The sequence below is a fragment of the Neoarthrinium moseri genome (genome assembly GCF_022829205.1).
Source record: "Neoarthrinium moseri strain CBS 164.80 chromosome Unknown scaffold55_Wmoseri_CBS_16480, whole genome shotgun sequence".
Taxonomy (NCBI): domain Eukaryota; kingdom Fungi; phylum Ascomycota; class Sordariomycetes; order Amphisphaeriales; family Apiosporaceae; genus Neoarthrinium; species Neoarthrinium moseri.
Window position 1 is genome coordinate 32,793 of NW_026055169.1, and position 23,220 is coordinate 56,012.

Consider the following 23,220-nt stretch of genomic DNA (forward strand, 5'->3'; position numbering starts at 1 on the left):
CTATACTGAGTTCTGCTCATTCTCAATGGTGTACCGCTTCACACCTTCACCTAGCTACAACCTCAAAACCTTGCATGGTATCCAAAGCCTTCCTGATTTCAGTCTTGTAACTTGGAATGCCACCGGAGTAGCAAACGGGCTCGTATATCTTGCCTGGAATACTTCCTCCCATGTACGTCGATCTAGTTGTTGGGAACAAGGATCTGTCGTTCAGTTCCACGACATGTTTCTTCCACTCCTCAGATGCCTCACGTTTGGGGTTCACATATTTGATGTTCTGTCGCTCCATCTTGTCAATCAAGTCGGCAATCCATCTGCCTTGAACTTCAACAGTCGATGGCCCGTTGCTGAGCAAGGTTGGGCCGTGCGGTCCATATATATGAAACATGTTGGGGTAGCCGCTGACAGTTGTCCCAAGGTATGTATTCGCTCCGGTGTTCCATTCTTCTTGTAACTTGGTGTTCTGAATACTTTCCAATCCAAGCTGTGTCATAACTGGTTAAGTGATGTTAGTGGTGTCCAACACGAGTCTGCGTAATTGCATATTTAGCCTTACCTCCTGTGACAACGTCCTGCGCTCAGAAATCAGCAAACACTGTCTGGCCTGGCTGGCTCGGAATCAACTTACAAATCCTGTGGCAACAGCAATCACGTCAAGTTCGTAATGTGTACCATCTGAGAGAGTGATTCCAGTCTCAGTGAACTCTTTGATGGCGTTTTCCTTGATGTCGACGACGTCCACATTCTCCCGATTGAACTGTTCGTAGTAATTGTACTCCAGACAAGGGCGTTTGACACCAAAGAAGTGAGGCATCTTCTGTGGCGCAAGAATTTCTCTCGTCTTCGGATCCCCAATTCGAGCCCGGGTCTTTTTTGCCCAGAAGTCGTAAGACTGCTGGTTGGCCTCTGCGCTGAACAAATTATCCTTGTATAGAGAAACCCAATATCTGAAACCCCCGTCTTGCCACACCTTGTCGTAAAACTTCTCTCGCTCCTCGGGGGTGTCATCGAATGTGTTCTTCTCATACCAGTCATAATGAAATCCGGCAAAGCTTGTCTCCCGAAGTTTGAAAAGCTCGGGGTAAACACCTTTGCTTCGCTCCTGGTCCTCTGTGGACATGGCCTTCCGACGCATTGGGACAGCCAGATTGGGAGTTCTTTGGAAGACATGGAGTTCACCTGCTGAAGGGCCCCATGCTTGGACAATCTGAACGCCTGATGCGCCTGTGCCAATGACTGCGCAGCGTTTATTTTTGACGTTGACCTCTTCATCTGGCCAGAACGAGGAGTGGTGGATGATACCTTTGAACTTATTCATACCTGGCCAGTCGGGAATATATCGCCTGGCTGCCTGAAAATATGATTAACATCTGATTCGGCTTTACAACTCAAAGTGCGGGACTGAACTCACAAATCCAGTGCCTAGAATCAAGAATTTCGCTTTCGTAATACGACCATCTTCTGTTCGAACAGACCATTGGCCGGTGGCCGTATCGAAATTGGCTCCAACTACTACCGTGTTGAAGGAACAATGTTGCTTAACACCGATCACCTTATCAACATGGTCAAAATATGCCCGAAGATCCTGGTAGGTTGGATAGTTCGACGTCCAATTCCATGACTTCCATACTTCCGGCCAAGAAAACTCGTACTCTGGAACCTCGGAGTCAACACCCGCCCCAGGGTAACAATTCCATCTCCAAGTGCCTCCGATGTCATTCCCAGCTTCGAAAATGACGGCTTTGTTGCCACGATCCCGAAGAGTCTTTAGCATGAATATCCCAGCTGTGATACAGCATTGATCAGCATTAACTCTGGCCGAAACATGCACATGAGAGTATGAAACGCTTACCGAAACCAGCCCCGACGATCAACGCATCAACCTCAAGATTATCTGCGTATGGACCTGATCTCTCACCGTGAGATTTTGAGTAGTCGGTGAGTTCAGTGTTGAACTTCTTAGGACGGAATGAAGATGTTGTGGACATGATGCCAAAGCTACAGCTGCAGGCGGTTGTTTTCATACAAGTTTGAACTCAGAATAGTATTGACGATGGCTTTTGTTGAGAATTTTTGAAGTAGTTTCATCTGTCACAAGTATGCTGGCTTTATAACTGCCTTAGATAGCTTGGTCGCAGGTCGAGCTAGCTAACACTGCCGACATCGAAGGATCAAAAATGGGCATAGTACATCACTATCGGATTCTCATCCGCATCGGCTGGGACTACTATTGTGTACTGTTCCATTTCTTCTCCTCCTATTAGTCTGGCCAACCAAATGGTCGCATGCAGGGTGAATTGTTGGATTGGTTAGTCCAAGGTGGGGAGCGTTACTTCGCTGACGTATGGCGCTGCGGCTGCGGATCCGCACTCACCTCATCTCTACATTCGGGCGCGGTACCGAAGCCGCTGAGGCTACATCTCAAGCGTGCCAATCACTTAGGCAAACACTTGCCGCATGCTGTGCAACTCAAAGTCTAATAATTAAAACGAGTGGTGTCCTTCCCACTTCTTGTACGACAACTCGACACCTCTAGACTTCTATCATCAGATGTACGTCATTTGATAACCATGCCTTTTGAATCTTCAACCCTTGCGAGTCTTCAAGAGATTGTCGATGGCGCATGTGCCGACCAGAGAGCTGGAATTCCTGGCGTGACTGTTGTTCTTGTTAGTAGAGATGGCGAAGAGTTGTTCGCACATGCAGCAGGAAAAAGGGGCATTGCTTCGAACGAGAAGATGTCCCTCGACCACATCTACTGGATTGCATCTTGTACAAAGCTTCTTACGGGCATCGCATGTATGCAATTAGTGGAACAAGGTACATTGAAGCTGGACGATGGAGAACAGGTTGAAAATATCTGCCCTGAGCTAAAGGATCTGAAGGTGTTGCGGCCCGACAACTCTCTAGAAGAGAAGAGAGCCAAAATTACCTTGCGAATGTTACTGACCCATACGGCTGGATTTGGGTATACTTTTTTCAATGAAAGATTGAGAGATTGGGGATTTCCCGCCGGGGTTGATGAATTCTCAGCGAGATTCGAGGACATGAAGATGCCTCTGCTGTTCCAACCAGGACAGGGTTGGGAATATGGAGTACGTTAGCATTCTCTCCGACTCAAGTATATGAACCCTTTGCTCACTTTATAATCAGGTAAGTATTGACTGGGCAGGCCTCGTGCTCGAGCGAGTAACCGGTCTCACCTTGAACGCTTACCTACAAGAAAAAGTATTTGCGCCATTGGGCATCAACGAAATGTCAATGATTCCGACGAAGGAAATGCGTTCCAAGCTAGCATATATGCATGCTAGAGATAAGGATGGTAAACTAAGGCCCAGAGATCACCTGCTACGTATGCCTCTGATTGTCGATCCTGATGATGCTGCTCAGACGAGCAAGGTGTTCAACAGTGGTGGAGCCGGCATGTTTGCGAAGCCACAGGAGTATTGCAGTAAGTTGTGTATTTTCATCTCGTTGGACGGATACGACATATCAGCACTTATTGACACCAATCCCAATCTGCAGAAATTCTTGCCTCGCTGCTCAATGATGGCGTGTGTCCACAAACTGGCGCAAGACTGTTGCGCGCGGACACGGTGGAGGAAATGTTTCGCAACCAAATCCCACATTTGCCAAACTACGGTAGACAGGGTATCCCAGACGCTAAGCCGGACTTGACAAATCCAATACCACAGCTGTACCCCGTGAAAGGGGACCCTCCTCAGGGCTGGGGGCTTACTTTTATGCAGAGTAATGGCGGTGAAACAGGCCGGTCAAAAGGCACCGCCCACTGGGCTGGGCTGGCCAACTTGTGGTGGTGGTGTGATCGCGAGAAGGGAATAGCGGGGATGGTGTGCACTCAGATACTACCTTTCGCAGACACACAAGTCTTGACACTTTGGGGCCAGGTTGAGGCCGAGGCCTATAAAGCCCTCAAGAGGGGTTGAGACACATATGAGATAGGTAGCCAATAGAAAATGTAGTACTGTCTACCTAACTATATGTATGCACTTAGCCACGCCTCGCCGTTCGCAAAGGCTTGTCCCTGGCCTGCGGACTACGCCAACACATTCCAAGTAAACAACGAGCCAATCACAACCAAACTCCTGATTCTGAGGATGGGCTGACTTGGCAAACTGTGCTGTACTAATCTGGGGATCTGGGGATGTTGGAATGCGGGGAAGTGGATACGGGGTCAAGTCTGGGGAAGAGACGAAAGAGACTGGCGTTGGCACCTCCCTTACACATGGAGTCGGAACTGCTATTTGCCGTTGTTCCGAATCTACTTCCTCTCCGCCAATTGCTTTTGCCGGTCCCATCTGCCTTCTATGTTGACAGATGAGAGACTTCATAGTGGTAGCAAGCTGGCCAAGCCCCCTTGATCTCCATTATCAACGTCACGGCGATGCGGCGTCAACGTCACTCGTGTGATCAATGCCGAAAATCCAAGAGAGCATGTGACGCCCCGGCTTTGGAACCGTTGGACGACGTCGGGTCTATATTTTTACCTGATAATTCTCAAGGTAAGCCGGGCCTGAATGGATGCGGATATTGGTCCTAGTCATTGTGACGATATGCTAACATGGTGGCTCTCAGCACCCGAAGTCCGACCCTGTTCATATTGTGCCAGAACCAAAAAGGAATGTACTCTCTACTGGGCCTGGTCGCAGTTGCGCATATCAAAAGCTTTTGAGGCGACATCTTGCAGCAATCATCAGCGAGGTGTCACTACCTCGAGCAAGCGCCGGAGGCTGGATTTGATCAATAATCAACAGACAGCTCAGCTCAGCCATCCCGATGACTCACTTGCCACCTCTGAATATGGCTCCAACAATCTCTCGGGGACATGGTCATATGAAGGTCTGGAGACAAACTCTCCAGAAGACCAAATAGAATTATTGATCACCTCATCTCAAGGATTCTCCGGTACCGGAAATGTTGTTCAACAGTCGACGGATGCCATGCAGGACAGGACTTTCTTAGACCCTGAGTACAGCCTCGACCCTCTTGGTGCCCTTGGCGCTCTGACAGATGGCGCTTCTCACTCTCCCTTCGAGGAAAGTTTCGGTGGTCAAGACCAGTTCCCCAGTCGACAAGACTGGGACTTCTTAGGTACAATCTCTCAAGACGTCCAACCCGGCTCATCAGATGAGGACATGCGCGTTACTTCGGAACGGCATCACCAGTCTTCAATGTGGCCACAGCAGCGAACGCATTCACTGTCGCCATTTGCCCTTGAGCAAAACGTTATTGACAGAACGAATAAGGGCCTTATCTCATCAAACCTCCTACACATATACCATGATGTTATGGAAAACAGCCTATCATGCTGGCTCACTGAAGTTACCTGTCCCTATAACTCAAACATCGATCCTCTACGAAAATCGAAGCTTGCAGAATGGGGACCGTCGTGGTCAAATAGAATTTATCACCGTACCTTGAAACTTGAGCAGGCGGCAAAGGGTGTCAAGTTGATAAATCTGAGCCAATCACAAGACCGTGCCTGCGACAGGGCTCTGCACCTTTCTATTATGGCCTTTGCTACGCAGTGGGCTCAGGGAAGTCGACGACAGCGACAGCGTTATCACTCATATATGGCACGACCAGAACCGCAACAACCAGAACATGCCTTTGATGAGCTGGCCAATGAGTTTGACCGCGACATTCAATGGCACTTTTGGAACAAAGCTGAGAAATGTCTTGAAGAAGTGGCTTGTGTTGAGTCCTTTCGAGTTGTCTGCGCCGAGGCCGTTCTGGGTTTGTCCCAGAAGCCATGGGAGCAGAACCAAGAGTCTGCACCAAGCGAGGATTCGGCACCGGTAAGTTGTAGTAGGGTGGGGTTTGACCAAAACAACATCATGCTCGAGATCTCCCGAGCCATATCACAAGACGGGCCTCCGACGTACTTGGAACGAGCGGCTCGCAAGATGCATGCGCTGAAATACAGGTTCGATTCTGCTTTGAATAAATCGAGTCTGTTCCGAAACCGCGAGGGGACGAAAAATTCAGTACGATTAATGGATGAAGAAGACCAAAACTCTGTGGGTCTGCTCTACTGGCTGACTATCATGTTTGACACTGTCTCTTCATCCATGAACGAGCGACCATTGGTGGTATCCGATCAAGATTGTCAGCATGATGACTGTCAGGAGGAAGAAGAACGTGTGCGGTGGAACTTGGACCTCTTCGCTCAAGACAAGTTGGATTCGCCCTCTCGGATGGTTCGGTGGCCATGCACATACGAAGAAGCGGCCGAAGCCGTCACCAAGTCAGGCCCCGTCAAGATATTGCTCTATAGGCACGTTTCTTGGCTTCAGAATATGCTCAGACGGGGACAGTCGGGAGAGAAAGTGGAGGGCATCATCCGCAGTGCTATGACTCTGTGTCACTACTGGAGTGTGACCTACGGTAACCTCTTCAGAGACCTCTTGGATAATTTTGGCTCTGTTCCGGGCCGAATTCAAAGCTGGTTTGTTTGTATCGCTGCACATTGGCACCTGGCATCCCTGATGCTCGCCGACCTCATTGACCTTGTAGACAAACATGATCTAGGTCTCAAGGACGACACTCAAAAGCGTCGTCGAGGCAGGGTTATTGCCAAATTACAAGAGACCAGCGTCAAGGAACTTTCGGACCTAGCCAGAGTCGCAACTCCACCATCAGACGATGATAATGGAGGTCTTTCTGTGGAGCCGCAACTTCCAGGGCTCCATCCATCCGTCAATGAAGGCACTATATTGACAGAACCGTGGACGGTCATTCTGATTCGAGCCTTCTCACGGGCCACAGTCCTCCTCCTTTCAGAAGCAGAAGAGTATCGGCAATTCGCACTGGCGGCAATTTGTAGCAATGAGTTGTCAGAAACAATACGACGCGGGGAATTATGTGTCAAAGCACTCTGGTTTTTGGGGAAGAAGTCCGATATGGCACGACGGGTTGCTCACATTTTGACCAGAGAATTAGCTGCTTACCAGACTCTTTGCAATTCTGTCCATTCTCAGTTTTCCAACGAGTCGTTCTGAAAATGATCGGCTGCATGTACAATATCATTGGAGGCCTGAATCGAGGTCGCTCCTAAGTAGAATCAAATCTTCAACATTCTCCCAACCACCTTTCATAAATATGCAAAGTCGTGCAAACCACAGTGGCCTGCGAGCCAGCTTACCGACGTCGAAATGATTCTACGAGTTCTTGCTATTAGACGTTTGCTACACTGCTGTCCTTTGTGGTAGTTATATGCTATGTTTGAGCACGCTTCGCCAGGTTTTTGTTGCTAAATTTTAAACAGATGCTTGGTGTTCGAGAGCTGAAGCATGGTTTCAGGGACTTTCAATCTCCGACAGCTCTAAATCTTTCTAATTTATATTATTACTTTGTGAGCACCGATCAAAATTGCAAGTTTTTTTCGCAGTTCGAAAGACGAGTCGCCATAGACTGTGAACTTTCTTGATCTGGCAGATGACTTGGCTGAATGGAAGCTGGCTCTGTGAATCTCGGCTCGAGTCTCTGGGATACATACATGGCTCGCGCGGTCCAAGGTGCCACTTTCTGAACGTACGAGTAAGAATGAAACCAATAATGAGACTAGACTCTTTCTCATTGCATTGAATTGAATTGTCACGCTTGCCGTGGTTTAGGAGCCATCAAAGCTGATCTCTGTTTTAGAGTTGTCTTGCTTCGATGAACTCTAGACTGTGGTTAGCATTAGTCACCCTTATCGACTATTTCAAGTAAATCATGGATATTGCACTGCAGATTGATGAAACAACAGATTCTCAATACTGCTTCATTTCACAGATCTCAATTGAACAAGTTCTCCAGCATGCGCATGGATTTGAAGGATCCGATGCAACTGAGGCTTGGTCCGTATGCACCTCATGTGACCATAGTCCTATCCTGTGGGCGCAATCTGACTGATAAAAGCAGACCCATTGCTGGCACATGATCACGAGTATGGATAGACGAGCGTAGTTTAGGGGAGAAATCATAACTATTCCCATGGGTTTAAGCCGCATGCGTGACTGCCTATTTGTTCAAAGAACCAGCGCAGGTTCGTCTGCGCCCGCTGGCGCGGCACCATTACAGTTACGGAGTCGCAGCAGCCGTAAGCGGGCTGGGGCTGTCAGTGCACGCGACAAAATCAGTAGGCTGAATTTTTCCTAAACGAGTAAGCTTATCCCATTGGACCTGGCTTCGCCGCTGTCAGGTACCAGACGACTTGAAGCGGAGCTGGGGCATATGAACCCCATCTACTAGACAACAACACAGTGCTACAGCCCAACTATGAGGCTAAAGGATTACGATAGTATAAATACATGAAGCCATGGAGATCATATTTGAAGCTGAGCCTACTATTGTTGTAGTACATCATTCTCAAATCGTCAAATAACCTCTCTTTCGCCTGTTGTCTATTCACGAGGCTACTCTTTTGAGCCAAGGCTTATTTCCTTTCTCTTTTCTTCAGTGTCATTTATCATAAATAATGGTTGATCTCAAGAAGCTAGGAATATACCTAGCGGCTTTGATCCCGGTAGTTGCCGCACTGCCAGCAGGGACTGGCAGTGGCAGTAGTCCCGTCGACCACTACATCGTTACCATGAAGCGCGGGATGTCTGACACTGAGATGGCTACTCATATATCCTACGCCAAAGATATTCATAGCCGGAGTGTATCCCGCCGTGGCCTTTCCGGCTTGGTCGAGGATGGTGTTCGCAAAGAATTCCACATCAACGAGCACCGCAGTTATTCAGGTATCTTCGACACTGAGACAATCAACGCGTTAAGGAATCACAACTCCGTTGCGTCGGTTGATCCAGTTCTCGACATGCACATTTGGGACACTACCAAGCAGCTTTACGCTCCCTGGGGTCTTGGTAGTATCTCTCACCAGATTAGCGGCACAACTAACTATGTTTACGAGGAGGATGCTCAGGGCGACGGGTACTATGCCTATGTTGTCGACACTGGCATTCGCGCCAGTCACGTCGACTTCGGCGGCCGCGCAGTCTTTGGGTTTAGCTCTGTCGCTAATGAGACACATGACGATCTCCACGGCCACGGCACACATGTAGCAGGCACCATCGGCTCGGCTACTTTTGGTGTTGCCAAGAAGAGCACTCTTGTTGCTGTAAAAGTCTGCAATGCCGTCGGCAAAACCAACACAGAGCTAATCATGGCCGGGCTGGCGTGGGCCTACGCGGATATGAAGAATAATACCCGCATCGGCAAGTCAGTCATCAACATGAGCTTGGGTGGTGGAAGGCAGCCTGTGCTGACGGAGGCGGTGCAGGCCCTGTACAAGGAGGGAGTCACAGTCGTCGTTGCTGCTGGTAACGAGGGCAGTGACGCCGCGAACTACTCACCGGCCAACGCTGCCGATGCCATTACTGTCGGTGCAGTGGATTCAACTTACACCAGAGCAGCATTCTCAAACTATGGCAAGAATGTCGACATTTTTGCACCAGGCGAATCTATCATGTCACTGGGCTTCGAGAGCGACACTGCTACGTCGGTCAAGTCGGGTACCTCCATGGCCTCGCCTCACGTTGCTGGACTGGTCCTGTACCTGAAGGAGCTGCATAAGATTGAGAAGCCCGATGAAGTGCTAGCCAGGCTGGAATCCCTAGCTGTGAAGGGGATAGTTGAGGATACCAATGGCAGCGCAAACGTTTTAGCCTTCAACGGGGCCGTCGATGGCGACACCCAGCTCGACATAAGCGACATAATGAGAGATGCGAAATAAGGGACGAGTGGTGACTTGCACATTGTTTTGGAGTTTAAGGCATATATCAGCATAGGTGTATTTCAGGGTGGGCAACACCGCGTTTCGCTCAGCATTTGCAGGAGTCAAAAGTGGGATCCTTATAACAGAATAAAGTCTGAAGCCAATTTGGCCAGTCTTAATCATTTTCAACCACATCCATTGCCATGCAGTTGGTCATGCCAGCTTCTTACGCCGCTACCACTAACACACTCAATAACAAATGCAAAATCAGCATTGCAGACTGAACCAGCAATTCCAGTGGGACAGAATGCGTATGTTTTGCCCAAGTGCTGTATGAATTCCAAACTACGACTGAGTAGTATCGCTTCCCATCACATGACCCTTAACCCTCGTGTCTGTCTACAGCAGTGCTTCCATAGCTACTAAGCCAGACAGAAGAACTTCGTACAAAAGGAAGTTTTTGCTCCGATCTTCAATGATGGTGCCCAAGCCAAGCCCATTACCGCCGATTTCGTGCAGTGCTGCAGCGGTGCAACTCTCGGTAGAGTCTGTTGAAACATATCGAATGGGCCTGAGTCTTTCGGCAGGGTCGTCTTGCTCGGCATAAGCTATTCAGTCATCTGCTAGTAATGGCAGACCCTAAATCCGACTCTGTGCTTGTTCACGACAAGAGTCCCAGTTCCGGACCCCGAACATCAAAGCTTCCATGTCCTTCGTGATCCGCATGTTTTTCCTAGAGGCGAAGTGATTGAACCTTGACCAATCGAGGGTCTGGGGGTAATCTCCCAAGTATCCATTTTCGAGTCTCAGCCAGGTTGAGGATGGGCAACTGGGTGCCTACCTAAGTTACCTGGGCATGTAGCAACTCTCACCTTCGCGTGGCTTATCGCTTATCGCCAACCTTATCTCGTTATCCTCCAATCAGACAAGCGCACGACAAAAATCGAAACCGGCTAGCGCAAGTACGTGTCGCGTATACCGGCAGAAGCCCAAATAGGCAAAAAGGTGAATTCGAGGTATCTCAGTATATCTGAGATGCATCGGGAATTGAGCCCGATGCGGGGGTCGAACCCGCAGCCTTGAGATTAAGAGTCTCACGCTCTACCGATTGAGCTAACCAGGCATTTCGATCACGATTCCCAACCGGGCGACGTGATCGCTGCTCGTTGTTGAGTGCCGAGGCGCTTACCTGTGACTATGTGGGCTGGCGGTGAAGATTTTTCTTTGCCTGTGCATGCGGCCCCGTTCGGACGGCGAGTGGCAGGGGGGGACAGTCAGAGCCCAGCAGCCCATTGCGACAAAGTTCAGTTCCGGTGTGGAGACTGGTTTGGTAAGTGGTACGTCGCGCAGGTTTTATTTTTCCAGGGTAGCATACTAGAACGGTGTAGTTTTGTCAAGAATTCTTACCCAGAAACTACGTTGGTATCGACTGGAAGATAGTGGTATACAGTAGATATTGCAGGCTGGTATTCTGATCGCTATTTGCCCTCCGCCATTAGGCTCCAAGTCCATCTTTAAGGAAGTCGTAGGGGGCGTACGTGAGGCCGTTCACAAGTGTCCGAGTTGAAGGTGGCTTCCTGATTATAGGTTTGCACAGCCAGTAAGTGTTCGAATACTGGCGGAGCACTAGGCACGGACAGAAAAAGGCAGGCCGGACTCCAACCGCATGACTTTGTACTTACAAGTTTTTATTTTGCATACAATATTTCTTCAGAGGCACTAAAATGTCTGTCTATAGGCCAATCTTGAAACCGCCGGGAAGACGAGTCTGGAAGACGCGCTCAGGGTCATATTTCCTAGAGATGTCCAGGAGCTTGGCCTCGTTCTCCGCGCCATATCCAGCATAGATCTCCTGAAAGCCGGCTGCGTCTCCCATGTAGTTGAACGGGTCAAAGATGCCAGCAGCCTGGGTGGCGGCATTGATGGCCGCCGTGGTGTTCTGGACCCACGCCATGACTGCCTCGTCATACTCACTGCCTGTCCATTCGACTACCTCGGCCCAGCAAAGGTACACTGCAACATAGCGAGTTAGTCAATTCCCAATTCGATCTGTTTGCCAGGGGTAGGTTTCTTGTTTGGGCTCATTCGTAGGGGCATAGTGGCTTATATGACGCTGGCCTCAGAAGCCCGAAACTTGCCGATTGTGGTATGAAGCAGTTCCCGATAGTACATACCTCCTTTGGAAGCCGGGTCAACCCCAAGAGCATTGCCAGTAGGGTTGGCCTTCTCCGAGCCACTCTGCCACAGGTCTCCGATCGGTTGCCAGTCGATGCTGACGAGGCTCAAGTTAGCGAAGGGAACAACGGCATACAAGTCGGGCAGCGCGTTGAAGAAGACGTCGTTGGTGATCTGGACACCCTTCAGTAGCTCATCGTAGGTCTTGCCGACAGTAGTGCCGGCGACAAAGACATCGTTGATGTGGTCAGTCACAAGCGCGCCTGTCTCGACAGCGAACGACGCCAGAGTCTTGAAGCCGGTTGAGTCCGCGATGCTGGGGATATCGTAGAACATCTGGAAGCAGTCGGGGCGCGACACAGTGGCGCTGTCGTAGAAGAGGATGACTGCGCCGATCGCGCTGTCCTCGGTGGCGACAACAGTCTGTGGGACAATATGCGAAAGAGGATCAGTGTTGGTTGCCGAGAAGTTGGCAACGGCCTATGGCAATGGTAAGCGTGCCGTCCTCGAGAGTGACATCGAGGGGAAACATACAGCCAGCAGAGCGTCCATGTTGTCACCGGAGACGCTGTAAACACCGGCCCATACCTGGGTAGAGGGGTAGGTGAGTATATCGAAGCTGGTCACGATGCCGAAGTTGCTGGAGCCTCCCTTGAGGGCCCAGAAGAGATCTGAGTTATCCGTGGCTGTCGCATTGACGATGTTACCATCGGCGAGGACGACCTCATAGGAGACAACGCTGTCGGCAGACCAACCAACCTGGTTGCCCAAGAAGTTGACGCCACCAGCGAGGAGGAGCCCAGGAACGCCAACCGGGGAAAGACGACCGCCAGGAACAACGAGGTCATAGTCAGCCAAGTAGTTGTAGACGGCGCCCCACCTGTGACCGGGTCCCATGGTCAAGGTGCTCTTGTCGTCCGAGAGCTCCAGGGCAGTCAGGTTAGACATGACCACGAGAATGCCATCATCAATGTTGTTGGATCCCTAGAGGAGGCTGCATTAGTGTTGGATCCCGGTGGGGTGAGTATACCAAGCTTACCTTGATGCCCATGTGTCCACCGCCTCGAACTGCGAAGTTGGTCTTGGACTCGCGACTCAAACCAACACCACCAGAGACATCTGAGGCAGATTCGGGTCGGAACACGCACGTTGGGTTCATCAGCTCCGTGTTTGACCAGAAGGCCTGAGTCTCATACTCGTAGACCGTGTCACCAGGGTAGAAGACCTTGGACGGAAACTTCAGGCCCAGAGCAGCACAGCTCTGGGTAGCTGAGGTGTTGTGACCACAAGCTGCGCGCACGACAGCGCCACGCAGCGCGGCTGTCGCCAGAAGGGAGTAAACTGTCTGGCTTAACATCTTCAGGGCAGGGTGCTAATGGAAAACGAGTGGTGTCGAGAGACGGTCACGGGCAACTTCTGCTAGGATTGTAACCACACAATTTCTTGACTCGCCGACCCTAACAAGTCTGAAGGATCACTTAGGAATAGGAACCGCATGGCATCACCTTTTAAGTGACTGAGGAACATGATCCGGCGCTTGACTAGTGATGTGCCTAGAGGACTTACATTCAACCTTGGGCCATCGCGGCCTCCTGGACCCCCCGTCGTACTATTGCCAGGTGCGGTGATGGTAGCAAGCAGGCCCCGGTGTTTATTGCAGTCGCAAGGGTTGTCTGGTCGCCTAGCCCCTTTGGCCATTTGGCAATCAATTGAGTGCACCACGTTCAAGAAGCCTCGGTCATGCGAGTCCCCTACCCTTGCCCTGCGGCTGTAAAAGCCGGCCGTCCTTGACCGGGAGCGGGCTCAGCGGGCGCGCGATTGGGCCCCCCCGATCGAGCAATCGCGCCGACAGCTTCATAGGGCCCCAGGTTACTGCGTATTATGGTATGTATAGCCGTGTAACTAAATCTAAGAGTTTCCACGGCGATGGGACACTAATAGCACTGGCTTCGGCGGTTTTATGCCTCCCACTTGAACGACGCGAAAGAAAGGAGGGAAGCCATGACCTACCACCAGCCCTGCTGATTAGTTTCCGCTCCCTTGGCGGCGCCAACCGCACTTCGTTGTGATGGGCGTGGATACAGGAGTGAGCAAGTCCGCCGCTTGGCTGTTTTATTCCCGTTAGTTCCCACGGCGGTCGTTCGCAGTTCACGGCGACCTGAGTCCACCGCTGGGCGGGCTGGTGGATGGGTCTGGCTTAGTTCGTCACCTAGTCGCTGCTCTGTCTTTTGCGGTTTTCTCTTCCTTCTTCTCCGTGAGGTCCTTTGACGCCTCCGATGACTATTTACTGCTAGACGAAAAGGCTGAGTAATGAATAGGTAATTGGAGGCTAGTGGCGCCGGGTTTCGTTGTTGGAAGCGAGTTGGTCCCCGCTGGACCCTGGAAATCGTCCGTGTGTCCGGGAGGCGCCGGCGGCGAACAGACACCCGCGTGAGATTGAAAGGTGAGAAATTTCCGCCCGCTAGGCTGAACGAAACTTCAATACGCCGGCTCACGTCGATGATGAGATGAATACCATCTCATTTGGGCGAAGACGCATTCGGTAATTGTGGCGTTGCCCATGCCTTGGACTGTTGTCTTGTCCTGTCAGGGTCCAGGCCGCCACCGTGGGGGGCGTGGCAGGGCGAGGAGATGAACCCCCATATGTAGGGTAGTGTAGCAGCGGGGGTGCGCAACTCTACTGGCCCTGTTACACACCTGTACCTAGGTAGCGATTCAAGCCTTGCCATCTCAACTGCTGGTTGGACCCAAATTCCCGGTTCTGGTAGTTCTGTACGGCAACCTTAGAAGCCTGCAGGTACCACGGTCCTGCAATTCATCACACCCCCTGCACGAAACCACCCGCCACATGGCGCAAAGGTTTGTGCAGCTGCTGCAATTGTTCTTCGGCAGTTGGTTTCGACCGGAATATGCCGCGCAGTGTTGCAATGGCTCCTGTCAACCTGAACCAGCTGATGTTTGGTCCGAGGCACGTGGGCAATATGGTGCCTATACCTACCAAGTGAGCAAGTGAGCGAGCCCTGCGAGCCCTGTCGGAAAAAGCCTTGGGAATGCACAGATGGAGTTCCTCCAAGGATCAGTACCGACAAGTCCCCACAGCGCATCTCGGCACGCTGTCTCTTCCCGCACTCCATAGCGGCAATCTGCAACCGAGGTGAATTGAGCTCCTCCCTGCCTCCCAGCGGAAACCCCCAAGGCAACCCGATCGCGCGGATACGACTTTTTGTGCGCAATATGTCAATGTGGGTATGCATTAGTCCACACTTTCCTAGAGTGATACTTGATCAGACATAGGAGCCCAATGATACTGCGTCAATTTCGAAAGGAAGGGATGCTCATAACATCACCATTATGGTGATGAGGAAGGAAGTATAGTGCTTGAGGAGAATTGCTGAAACTAGATGTTGACGCCAAACAGACAAGCATGATCGCCGATGGGATCCGTCTGATGTTCCGGGGCAATCCCTTCATTTCAAGGAGACACTAAGTTAAAGTAGATAATCATTGCCAATCGAGTTCAAGTGTCGATGATCGGCTTCATAGTCCAAGACTAGTCTCACTTGGCTTGCGCGTATCTACTCCGTAGGCGTACCATAATAACGCCAACTTCGAAGGATTGGGAGCGAGGATTCACCACAACAGTATTCTCTCATGAGGTTTTCCATTATCAAAAAAAAATTCTCGATACCTTTATTCACTTCTATGACTGCTGGATAAGAGCGGGGTATATCGAGTTGGCATCCACCCTTTCTATCGGGCTATCAAATCTTTACCAAACGAGAGCAGTGATGCACGCTGGTTTGTCACGATGTTAGACGGCACTTTTCATATCGAATGCCTATTATTGACAGATTTTGCAACGCTACTGCGGGCATGGACTTCCTGCCCCTATTTGCTGAATCATTTGCTTCATCTAGCTTCGCTAGTGAAAGCTATGTAGGTGCTGCACTACCGGCCGTTGCTCCGCTCTGCGCCGGTTGGGCCGGATATTCAATCGCTGGCTGGCCCATCGTCTTAGTATCACGCTACACACGCAAGGGTACATTTCGGCCAACTACCTTGTTTTGGAGGGATGCATTTGGTATACCCTGGTCGACCGCACAAAATTCCTTGGATACCTGGAGGGCTCGATTGTTGTCCTGTAACCTGTAGTGTCGAGACTTGGTCAACGGCACAGGGAAATGCTGGTACGCAGTTTCAAATCCGGGAAGTTCTGCAAACTAGTTCCTTTGGTTCCCTTGGTTCTCAGAGTGTGTGGATGCACCATCTGCCATGATGGTGCCAACTTGTGGGACTAACGTCTTATCGCATCCTACACCAACCTTCTACGACACAGTCGGGCTTCCTGATTTATGCTATGTTAACGAACAAGGTCTTAGGTCCCGATGGACTCTGCAGCGTGGATCACAACCCTGAGCAGATCCATATCACTAGTAAGGCCACACAGATGATCATTTCCGAATATTCTCAAAATCTTCCTCTAGACCGTAGCCATTGTGACGTGCCGCCGAAGTGGAGGAGAAAGACGTTGGGTTCGTCAGCCCATGTGGGAATTAGTTCACTGATTGCATCTGCCTTGCGAAGCTTGCCGTCATTGTACACAGCAATGTAGCGCTGTTCAAGTGGGTGGACTTCGGTCATTCGATGATAAAACGCACAAATCGTCCCCTCTGTCCCCCCTTTCCGGCCTACCCTGCCTCTGGGTTGCTGTTGCAGGCCTGGCGCTTCGGCTAGCTTAGCTCGAGGTCAAGATATATGCACTGCAGGGAGACCCATGAGGGTTCGTCATGGCGTCAGAATAGAGCGGACGAGAATGCAGACACAACCCTAGATCGCCTGATACGTGTCGCTAATTTGTAAGAAGATCTCTAGGGGTTCCGCTCCCCTGGAAAGCTATCTGAACCGAGTACAAACCATAGGCATTAGTACGCTTTCATACCCCAGATATGATTCAGCTTCTTGGCGGCGAGCGCCGGCTGAAGATACATGCAGTAAAGCTGCATCGTCTTTCGGTCGCGAGAACCATTCTCGAAGACTCGGCTATTTTTCACCATCTAGATATCAGGGTCCTGTCCCTGTCTTATTATTAGTACTCACTGCCCCAGCATTCTATCAGACCCTCCGTTCCCCAAACTGTTCCGTGCAGACACTGCCCAGGCTAGAATTTGTATCTCGGGCGTGGTCGTGGTCAGAGAATCTGATCATAGTTGGAGCCATTTGCCCTCCCAACACTACTCAAAGGGCTATCCACACAACAACGACGACAAGAATCATGTCACTCTATAATGGCATAGTATACGCGATGGCGCCGCCGGCCGGCGTCACCCCGAACGCGGATAAACCCTATACGGCATCGAGTCTTATCACCATTGTGGGCATCTTCCTGCCAGTAGCCACAGCGACTATGGCGATAAGAATCTACACAAGAGCAGTCATATCAGCGAAGATAGCCTTTGATGATCGTGAGTCTCGCTTCGTAAAAGGAATCTATTATCAATCTAACAGCCAATTCACCAGTTCTTATGGTCGCGGCTATGGTGCTCAATATAGTCATGGTAGCACTGTGTCTTGACAGTAAGTCACTCCGTTTTAAAGACCTTATTTTGGAATTCCTCTGACTTTCAATAGTGTTAAACTACGGGCTGGGAAAAGACCTCTGGGATGTCCCTCTCCAACCTGATCTCTATCCCAACTGGATGGTTCGAAACGTCATCGCAGCAATGGTATTCTGCGCTGCCACTGGCCTTGCGAAAGGTTCCATCTTGCTCTTTTACTTGAGAATCTTCCCGTCTCGGTCCATGAAAATTGCCACCTGGGCTGTCTTCGCCTTCACTCTGGGATATTCCTTTGCCTCCGTCCTTGTCAACGCCTTCAGTTGCAAACCCATCTCCGGATCATGGGTCCTCGAAACTTCCCTAACTGCAGTCTGTATCAACAGGCCAGCTTTCTACTTCGCCCAGGCGGCCCTGGGTATCGCCACCGATATCGCAACCGTGGTGGTTCCTTTGCCTGCTCTGAGGACCCTCCAGCTCCGAAGTAGACAGAAGATCGGAATTGCATTCGTGCTCACTATGGGAGCCTTCGTTTGTATCGTCAGTATTATTCGTTTACAGTCGCTGTATGCGCTCTTGACAGACGCGGACTTGACAAGTGAGCTCACCCCCCAAGTTTGAGAACTTCTTTATGTGACTTGAGCAAGAACAAGAAATACTGACACCTCGATCATCAGAAAACACGGTGACAGCACTTATGTGGTGCATACTCGAGCTGAACCTTTCTATCATCGGCGGCTCTATTCCAGCCCTGAAGCCATTTGCGCAACGATTCTTCCCTCGTCTTCTCGGCTCATCTGGCGGCAGTCGCGGCCGCAGTACATCAGGAGCGTATCCCCTTCCCTCGCGAAACACACAATACGGACCCGGCAGTCACTTCTCGAAGAGTCAAGCCAAGTCGAGAGTCGAAGCGGACGACACAGGGAGCGAGGAGTATATTATGCAGGGACTGGGTGGCGCTGCTATCACCAAGACGGTGCAGTTCGGATATGAGGTCGAGGACCACGAGAAGAATAGCCAGGTACAGACGCATGTCGTACGGAAAAGTTCCACATCGGTTTCTTCGAACTAAGAATACTTCTTTGGTGCGATTGGCGTCAGATAGCGATTTCAACCTTCAAAATACCCCTATAGAATGGATGTCTTAATAGTCAAGTTTCATACGCAATGAAGATGGCCACAACAACTTCATGTTTCGGTGTTACCTTTTGCTTCCAAACTGATTACTCAGAAGGCCGTGTTAAAGGCGGAAACATCCCGATTCAAGTTCACAGTTGTCTAGAGCTAGATCGGTTCTGCCTCAATCCATTCTCATAGCACCTGATTACAGCGACACAAGTTTTCGCTCAACATCATGTTGACGCACTACATCACTGCCATACCTCCTGGGAGCTCTTTCATCCACCCATCCAGGTTCTCAGCCACCTGTGTTGTCTTGGTACACTTATTCGCATCGGCCAGACTCTGTGTCTTGAGTACATTGCAGTTGATCTTGTTAGCGAATAAGTCACTGTTGCAGTTAGTGTCCATGGCTTTTTGCAGCGCGTCGCCCTTCCACCCGAAAACATAGTCGCCGTGGATGCCGTAGCCCGTCTTGTCACCAAAGCTCCAGACGAAAGGTTGGGACCCGTCTGTGGGCCACTGGGACTTGTCGTTGAACGGCCTCGTGTCCCAGTACGTCTCGTAGAAGAGCTGGGGCACTGTGACAGGGTGAGTCGACGGACAGCTGTTGCCTTGGGGGTATGCCACATGCGACTGGTGATCCGGTGAGTCGAGGTTCTTGCCGTCCCAGCATGTCGGGAACCGGATCGACACCATGATACCTGCTGGGCAAGGCTTATTGGGAAAGTTGGTCGTCGCGCCGCCGCGCGTCATGGACGATTGTAAGCAAGTGTAATCCATGTATTTGTACTTGGCATTCAGCTCCGCCGCTGTGCGGAATGATGGGTCTCCGACCGTCATCCGGAACCCAGGCTTAAAGGCTGTGACCTTTGCGTTCCCCGTGGTGAGGTAGTAAACCGTTTGCCCTCCAGTAGCTTGGGTGAACCCGAGCTCATTGCCGAAAGTGTTGACACGATGGAATGTACCGTTTTTGGCACTGGGGAAACGTGTCAATATTTGTTCTTTTGCGCAACACTCAGGCATCTTAGGTATTCACGTACCGGAAAAACAGCACGGCTGTCCAGTAGTTGGAAAAATCTTCCGTTGGCGTACACGAAGTACAAGTCGCTGTCGTAGGCAAGTCATGCACGCTAGGGTCCATGGAGACGTTGAAGGCATTTCCACCGACGACCTGATGTAAGTGAGGAGACGGATTCAACCCGGGATTGACGAGGCTGATCGAAAATATTAGACAACTTCACCATTGTGACCACGCTCACTCCTGGATATACTCACGGGTCTAGCCGTTCAACAACTAGTTGAGAACAAGAAAATCGTAGCGTCGCGGCAGCGTGGACACCGTGTGTGGCTGCCGCGGCGGTAATAATGATCTTCCAATGCATCTTGCTAGCTTTCCTAAGCAACTCGACGATGACAAGACACGAGTCTGCTTCCAGAGTCAAGGGGAGCCCACAGTCTGCTTTATCTCACAGTTCAATGCCAAGATACCGCGAGGGTCTGCTCGGAGAACTGGATGTAGTAACTGCCGATGAAGCTGTAAGCAACATCCTATCTATTCTATTTGCAGACGCATGTCTTCCCTGCACATGTCCTTGGGCTTGGACTCTTCTTCTGTATACTGAAGGTCCGATTGAAACCTCCACCGTTCAGCAGGTGCAACTGCCGACTCGACATACCCAGTTCATGAACAGGACCGGCAAGTCTCGGATGCATCAAGGATCCATTTCAATTAAGCATGTTATCTATCATTGGTGCATAATGTCGCTGGCAAGAACGTGGCTGCAAAATTACCCGCATTGCATTTTGCCGAAGCCGCGAAAGGCTCTCCCGTATATTAGTTGGTGGCGATCCCCTTGACAGCGAGCTGTCGCCCAATAACGGAACCGCAGTGCTCGGGAGGGCCCGTTTCTGCCTACGATTGCGATGCCGACTGAGACCTCAAGTCTTTTTGTTGTTGTCGATTCAAGCTTGATAGAGCACCCGGTAGTTTCTGCCCAATACTTGCCGCATGATGTGGATTAGCGTGCTCTTGTCATCATTCCCCACCAGGCATGAGCCCATCTCGATTCAAAATCGCTAGATTCCTGTATCGACGGCGCTGAAAATAGCATAACTCTGGAAATTGTAATGACTGACGTAATTTTCGGTGTCTTTTTGCGAGCCGTGCTTTGGACAGTGGTCACTCGCAAGTCTATGCCATGAAGGGAGGAAACCCGGGTTGAGGCTGTGTGCCAAGCACGGGGCCGTCCATAGACTATTTACAGCACAGGATTGGGGCTTGTCCAATGAGCAGCCCCGGTTCCCCACAGGAAGGAGCTGTAGTCAGCATACAGGCCACACTACAAGTACTTTGGCTGAGCTCATACCTTATGAAGATCCACCGTACTACGGTGGTGTTGGATTTTAGTACTCTCATGGTGTGGAACTCACTCGGGCTACTGGCAGCAAAGCTCCGCGGCGGGTGAATCACAGGAATGGTTAAATAGCCTGAACAGTATTGCCGAGGATTGAGATTCGTGCTTCAGACTCTCGAGTTCACTGGAAGTGCACGACGTTGAATATGCATCTTTTGGCAGCCTCTTCATTCATAGTATCAGTCGTTCTAGCGGCGTCCGGATGCAAGAAGCCAGCACCGTTCGATGTTGGAAAACTAAGTGACAGTCAAAAAGTCCTGGGAAACCGACGATACAGAGTCTTCCTCCCGAAGACGTACAACAGTGGAGATGCAACGCCAGTAATACTGTCTTACCATGGAGCCAATCGACAGTTGGAAGACCAGGTGGATTTGGACGGCCTGACAACACCGTTCTTCAACAAGGAATATATAGTCGTGTATTTACAAGGCAATGCCGACAACGAAGAGCGTCCTGATCATACTACTTGGGAAGGAGCCCCGGGGAACGAGTCGGACGACTTTGCGTTCACAACGGCGGTGCTCGACGCTCTGGACTCTTCCCTGTGCATCGACACCAAGCGAATCTATGCAACCGGCAAATCACAAGGTGGCGGTTTCGTGGGCCGGCTTGCATGCCATCCAACATTGTCAAAACGCATTGCCGCCTTTGCGCCAGTCAGTGGAGCATACTACATCAAAGAAATTGGCATCAAGTCGGAATGTGAGCAGCCATCCAAGGTCGCAATTCCCTGTGAGGCGGGGAGAGGTGATATACCGATTATGGCCTTCCACGGAGGTGCCGATCAGACCATAAAATACCACGGCGAGTTCCAGAACTACTGCTTACCGGACATTCGACACTGGGCCCAGGAGTGGGTGAAGCGGGATGGTCTCAAGGTTGGAGACGAGAACAACAAGACCATCGACGGCAGCGACAAAGGGGTGGTGAGCTCGTGGGGCAACGGGCTGGTCACGCTGGTGTACGATGGGGGAAATATCAAGCACGACTGGCCTAGCATGCTTAGGAATGATGACAACAAGGGAGGGCCGAAGGCAGCGTTCAATGCGACGAGTTGGATTGTCGACTTCTTTGGGGCTCACAGACTACCTGCGGACAAATGAATCTGGTAGGACCAGTATACCACTGCGCGGATAGGCAACGCCCTACGAACACGGCGCTGGGGGCTATAATAGATGTATCATACCATTGACCGACACTGTGGCCAAAACATCTGTGTGTACGGTAGACTTTTAAGCAATCCCTTTGACCATCTGAGCATTTAGTAGCAAGACAAAAAACTGAAGATTGTCAACTCGTCTTCTTAGCAAGCCCCAATACACTTAACACTGGATAATATTTGTTTAAATGGATTCGCCCGTCTGTGACTACTCATGTCTACGAAGCAGCAGTCGGCTCCTTCGCGGCATGTATTAGACTATGATCCATGACGATGAATGGTTATGCAGACAGGCCACGGTAAGTGCTAGTCGACAGGCGGTTGGGACTAAGCACCTCCACTGTGAACGTCAACGTCGCGTTATAAACCTCCTCGGCCGCTGACCCACTTTTCGCATATCGCATATATGGGATCCCATGTTCTCTCAATCAAGCCTCGGTCCGAGACTTTGACGTGCGTACAAGTACCACGCGTTGTTTCCAGTATGTGCCACGGACCACGGACATAGCACTTTCTGTACAAAATTTTCTTGAACCTTCGGGGATCCACAGAGAGGCCGCTTCATAGCCGGCATCTGCTAGGGACTAGACCGAACACCAACATAGCATACGATAGAGGGATTATGACGTCAACAATGGTGAGATGGCCGAGCGGTCTAAGGCGCTGCACTCAAGTGTATACTTGCAATCCCTAGGATTGACTACTTGCAGTCTAGTAATAGGCGGGGGTTCGAATCCCCCTCTCATCATAGCCACCAGGTTCGATCCTCGGACTCTATTGCTTTTTAGATCGTGGATTACTCTATTTTTTCCCCCCTGCTCATTTTAGTTTGGCATGGGGTTGGGTTGGCTGCTCGCTAGTGGAGAGCATGCCACGATACCCATCCACTGGACGGCTGTGGAGATTGAAACTCGTCGTCTCGAATGAAGCTTGGGTCCCTCTTGAATGGTGAGCAGGGAAGCAAGCAAGGATATATATGTGTCTGTATAACTGGAAACTCAATGACTAGATTATCCAAATGTACGCTGCAGCCTTTCCACGCGTTGTTTCCCGAGATGGGTTCTCCCCAATGAG

General features: G+C 50.7%; 8 protein-coding genes across 8 annotated transcripts; 5 read left to right on the forward strand and 3 right to left on the reverse strand.

Moving 5' to 3' along the window:
- Nucleotides 1–46: 46 nt before the first annotated feature.
- On the reverse strand, nucleotides 47–1,988 carry JN550_010503 (uncharacterized protein; the record flags this gene model as incomplete). Its single annotated transcript, XM_049308764.1, has 5 exons — nucleotides 47–495; nucleotides 557–572; nucleotides 629–1,351; nucleotides 1,412–1,785; nucleotides 1,853–1,988. The coding sequence occupies 5 exons, from the start codon at nucleotides 1,986–1,988 to the stop codon at nucleotides 47–49; spliced, it is 1,698 nt and encodes a 565-aa protein (XP_049167474.1).
- A 582-nt stretch (nucleotides 1,989–2,570) lies between these two features.
- JN550_010504 (uncharacterized protein) lies at nucleotides 2,571–3,947 on the forward strand (the record flags this gene model as incomplete). The annotated part of the gene is made up of 3 exons (XM_049308766.1): nucleotides 2,571–3,095; nucleotides 3,154–3,451; nucleotides 3,526–3,947. 3 exons carry the CDS (start codon nucleotides 2,571–2,573, stop codon nucleotides 3,945–3,947), a joined length of 1,245 nt encoding a protein of 414 aa, XP_049167475.1.
- A 627-nt stretch (nucleotides 3,948–4,574) lies between these two features.
- On the forward strand, nucleotides 4,575–7,022 carry JN550_010505 (uncharacterized protein; the record flags this gene model as incomplete). Its single annotated transcript, XM_049308767.1, has 1 exon — nucleotides 4,575–7,022. The coding sequence occupies one exon, from the start codon at nucleotides 4,575–4,577 to the stop codon at nucleotides 7,020–7,022; it is 2,448 nt and encodes an 815-aa protein (XP_049167476.1).
- Nucleotides 7,023–8,482: 1,460 nt separating this feature from the next.
- Nucleotides 8,483–9,742, forward strand: JN550_010506 (uncharacterized protein; the record flags this gene model as incomplete). The annotated part of the gene is made up of 1 exon (XM_049308768.1): nucleotides 8,483–9,742. One exon carries the CDS (start codon nucleotides 8,483–8,485, stop codon nucleotides 9,740–9,742), a length of 1,260 nt encoding a protein of 419 aa, XP_049167477.1.
- A 1,714-nt stretch (nucleotides 9,743–11,456) lies between these two features.
- On the reverse strand, nucleotides 11,457–13,256 carry JN550_010507 (uncharacterized protein; the record flags this gene model as incomplete). Its single annotated transcript, XM_049308769.1, has 4 exons — nucleotides 11,457–11,737; nucleotides 11,899–12,379; nucleotides 12,434–12,883; nucleotides 12,939–13,256. 4 exons carry the CDS (start codon nucleotides 13,254–13,256, stop codon nucleotides 11,457–11,459), a joined length of 1,530 nt encoding a protein of 509 aa, XP_049167478.1.
- A 3,945-nt stretch (nucleotides 13,257–17,201) lies between these two features.
- Nucleotides 17,202–18,523, forward strand: JN550_010508 (uncharacterized protein; the record flags this gene model as incomplete). The annotated part of the gene is made up of 4 exons (XM_049308770.1): nucleotides 17,202–17,361; nucleotides 17,417–17,473; nucleotides 17,528–18,049; nucleotides 18,129–18,523. 4 exons carry the CDS (start codon nucleotides 17,202–17,204, stop codon nucleotides 18,521–18,523), a joined length of 1,134 nt encoding a protein of 377 aa, XP_049167479.1.
- A 293-nt stretch (nucleotides 18,524–18,816) lies between these two features.
- Nucleotides 18,817–19,955, reverse strand: JN550_010509 (uncharacterized protein; the record flags this gene model as incomplete). The annotated part of the gene is made up of 3 exons (XM_049308771.1): nucleotides 18,817–19,549; nucleotides 19,614–19,787; nucleotides 19,849–19,955. 3 exons carry the CDS (start codon nucleotides 19,953–19,955, stop codon nucleotides 18,817–18,819), a joined length of 1,014 nt encoding a protein of 337 aa, XP_049167480.1.
- Nucleotides 19,956–21,133: 1,178 nt separating this feature from the next.
- Nucleotides 21,134–22,090, forward strand: JN550_010510 (uncharacterized protein; the record flags this gene model as incomplete). The annotated part of the gene is made up of 1 exon (XM_049308772.1): nucleotides 21,134–22,090. The coding sequence occupies one exon, from the start codon at nucleotides 21,134–21,136 to the stop codon at nucleotides 22,088–22,090; it is 957 nt and encodes a 318-aa protein (XP_049167481.1).
- Between the last annotated feature and the right edge of the window lie 1,130 nt (nucleotides 22,091–23,220).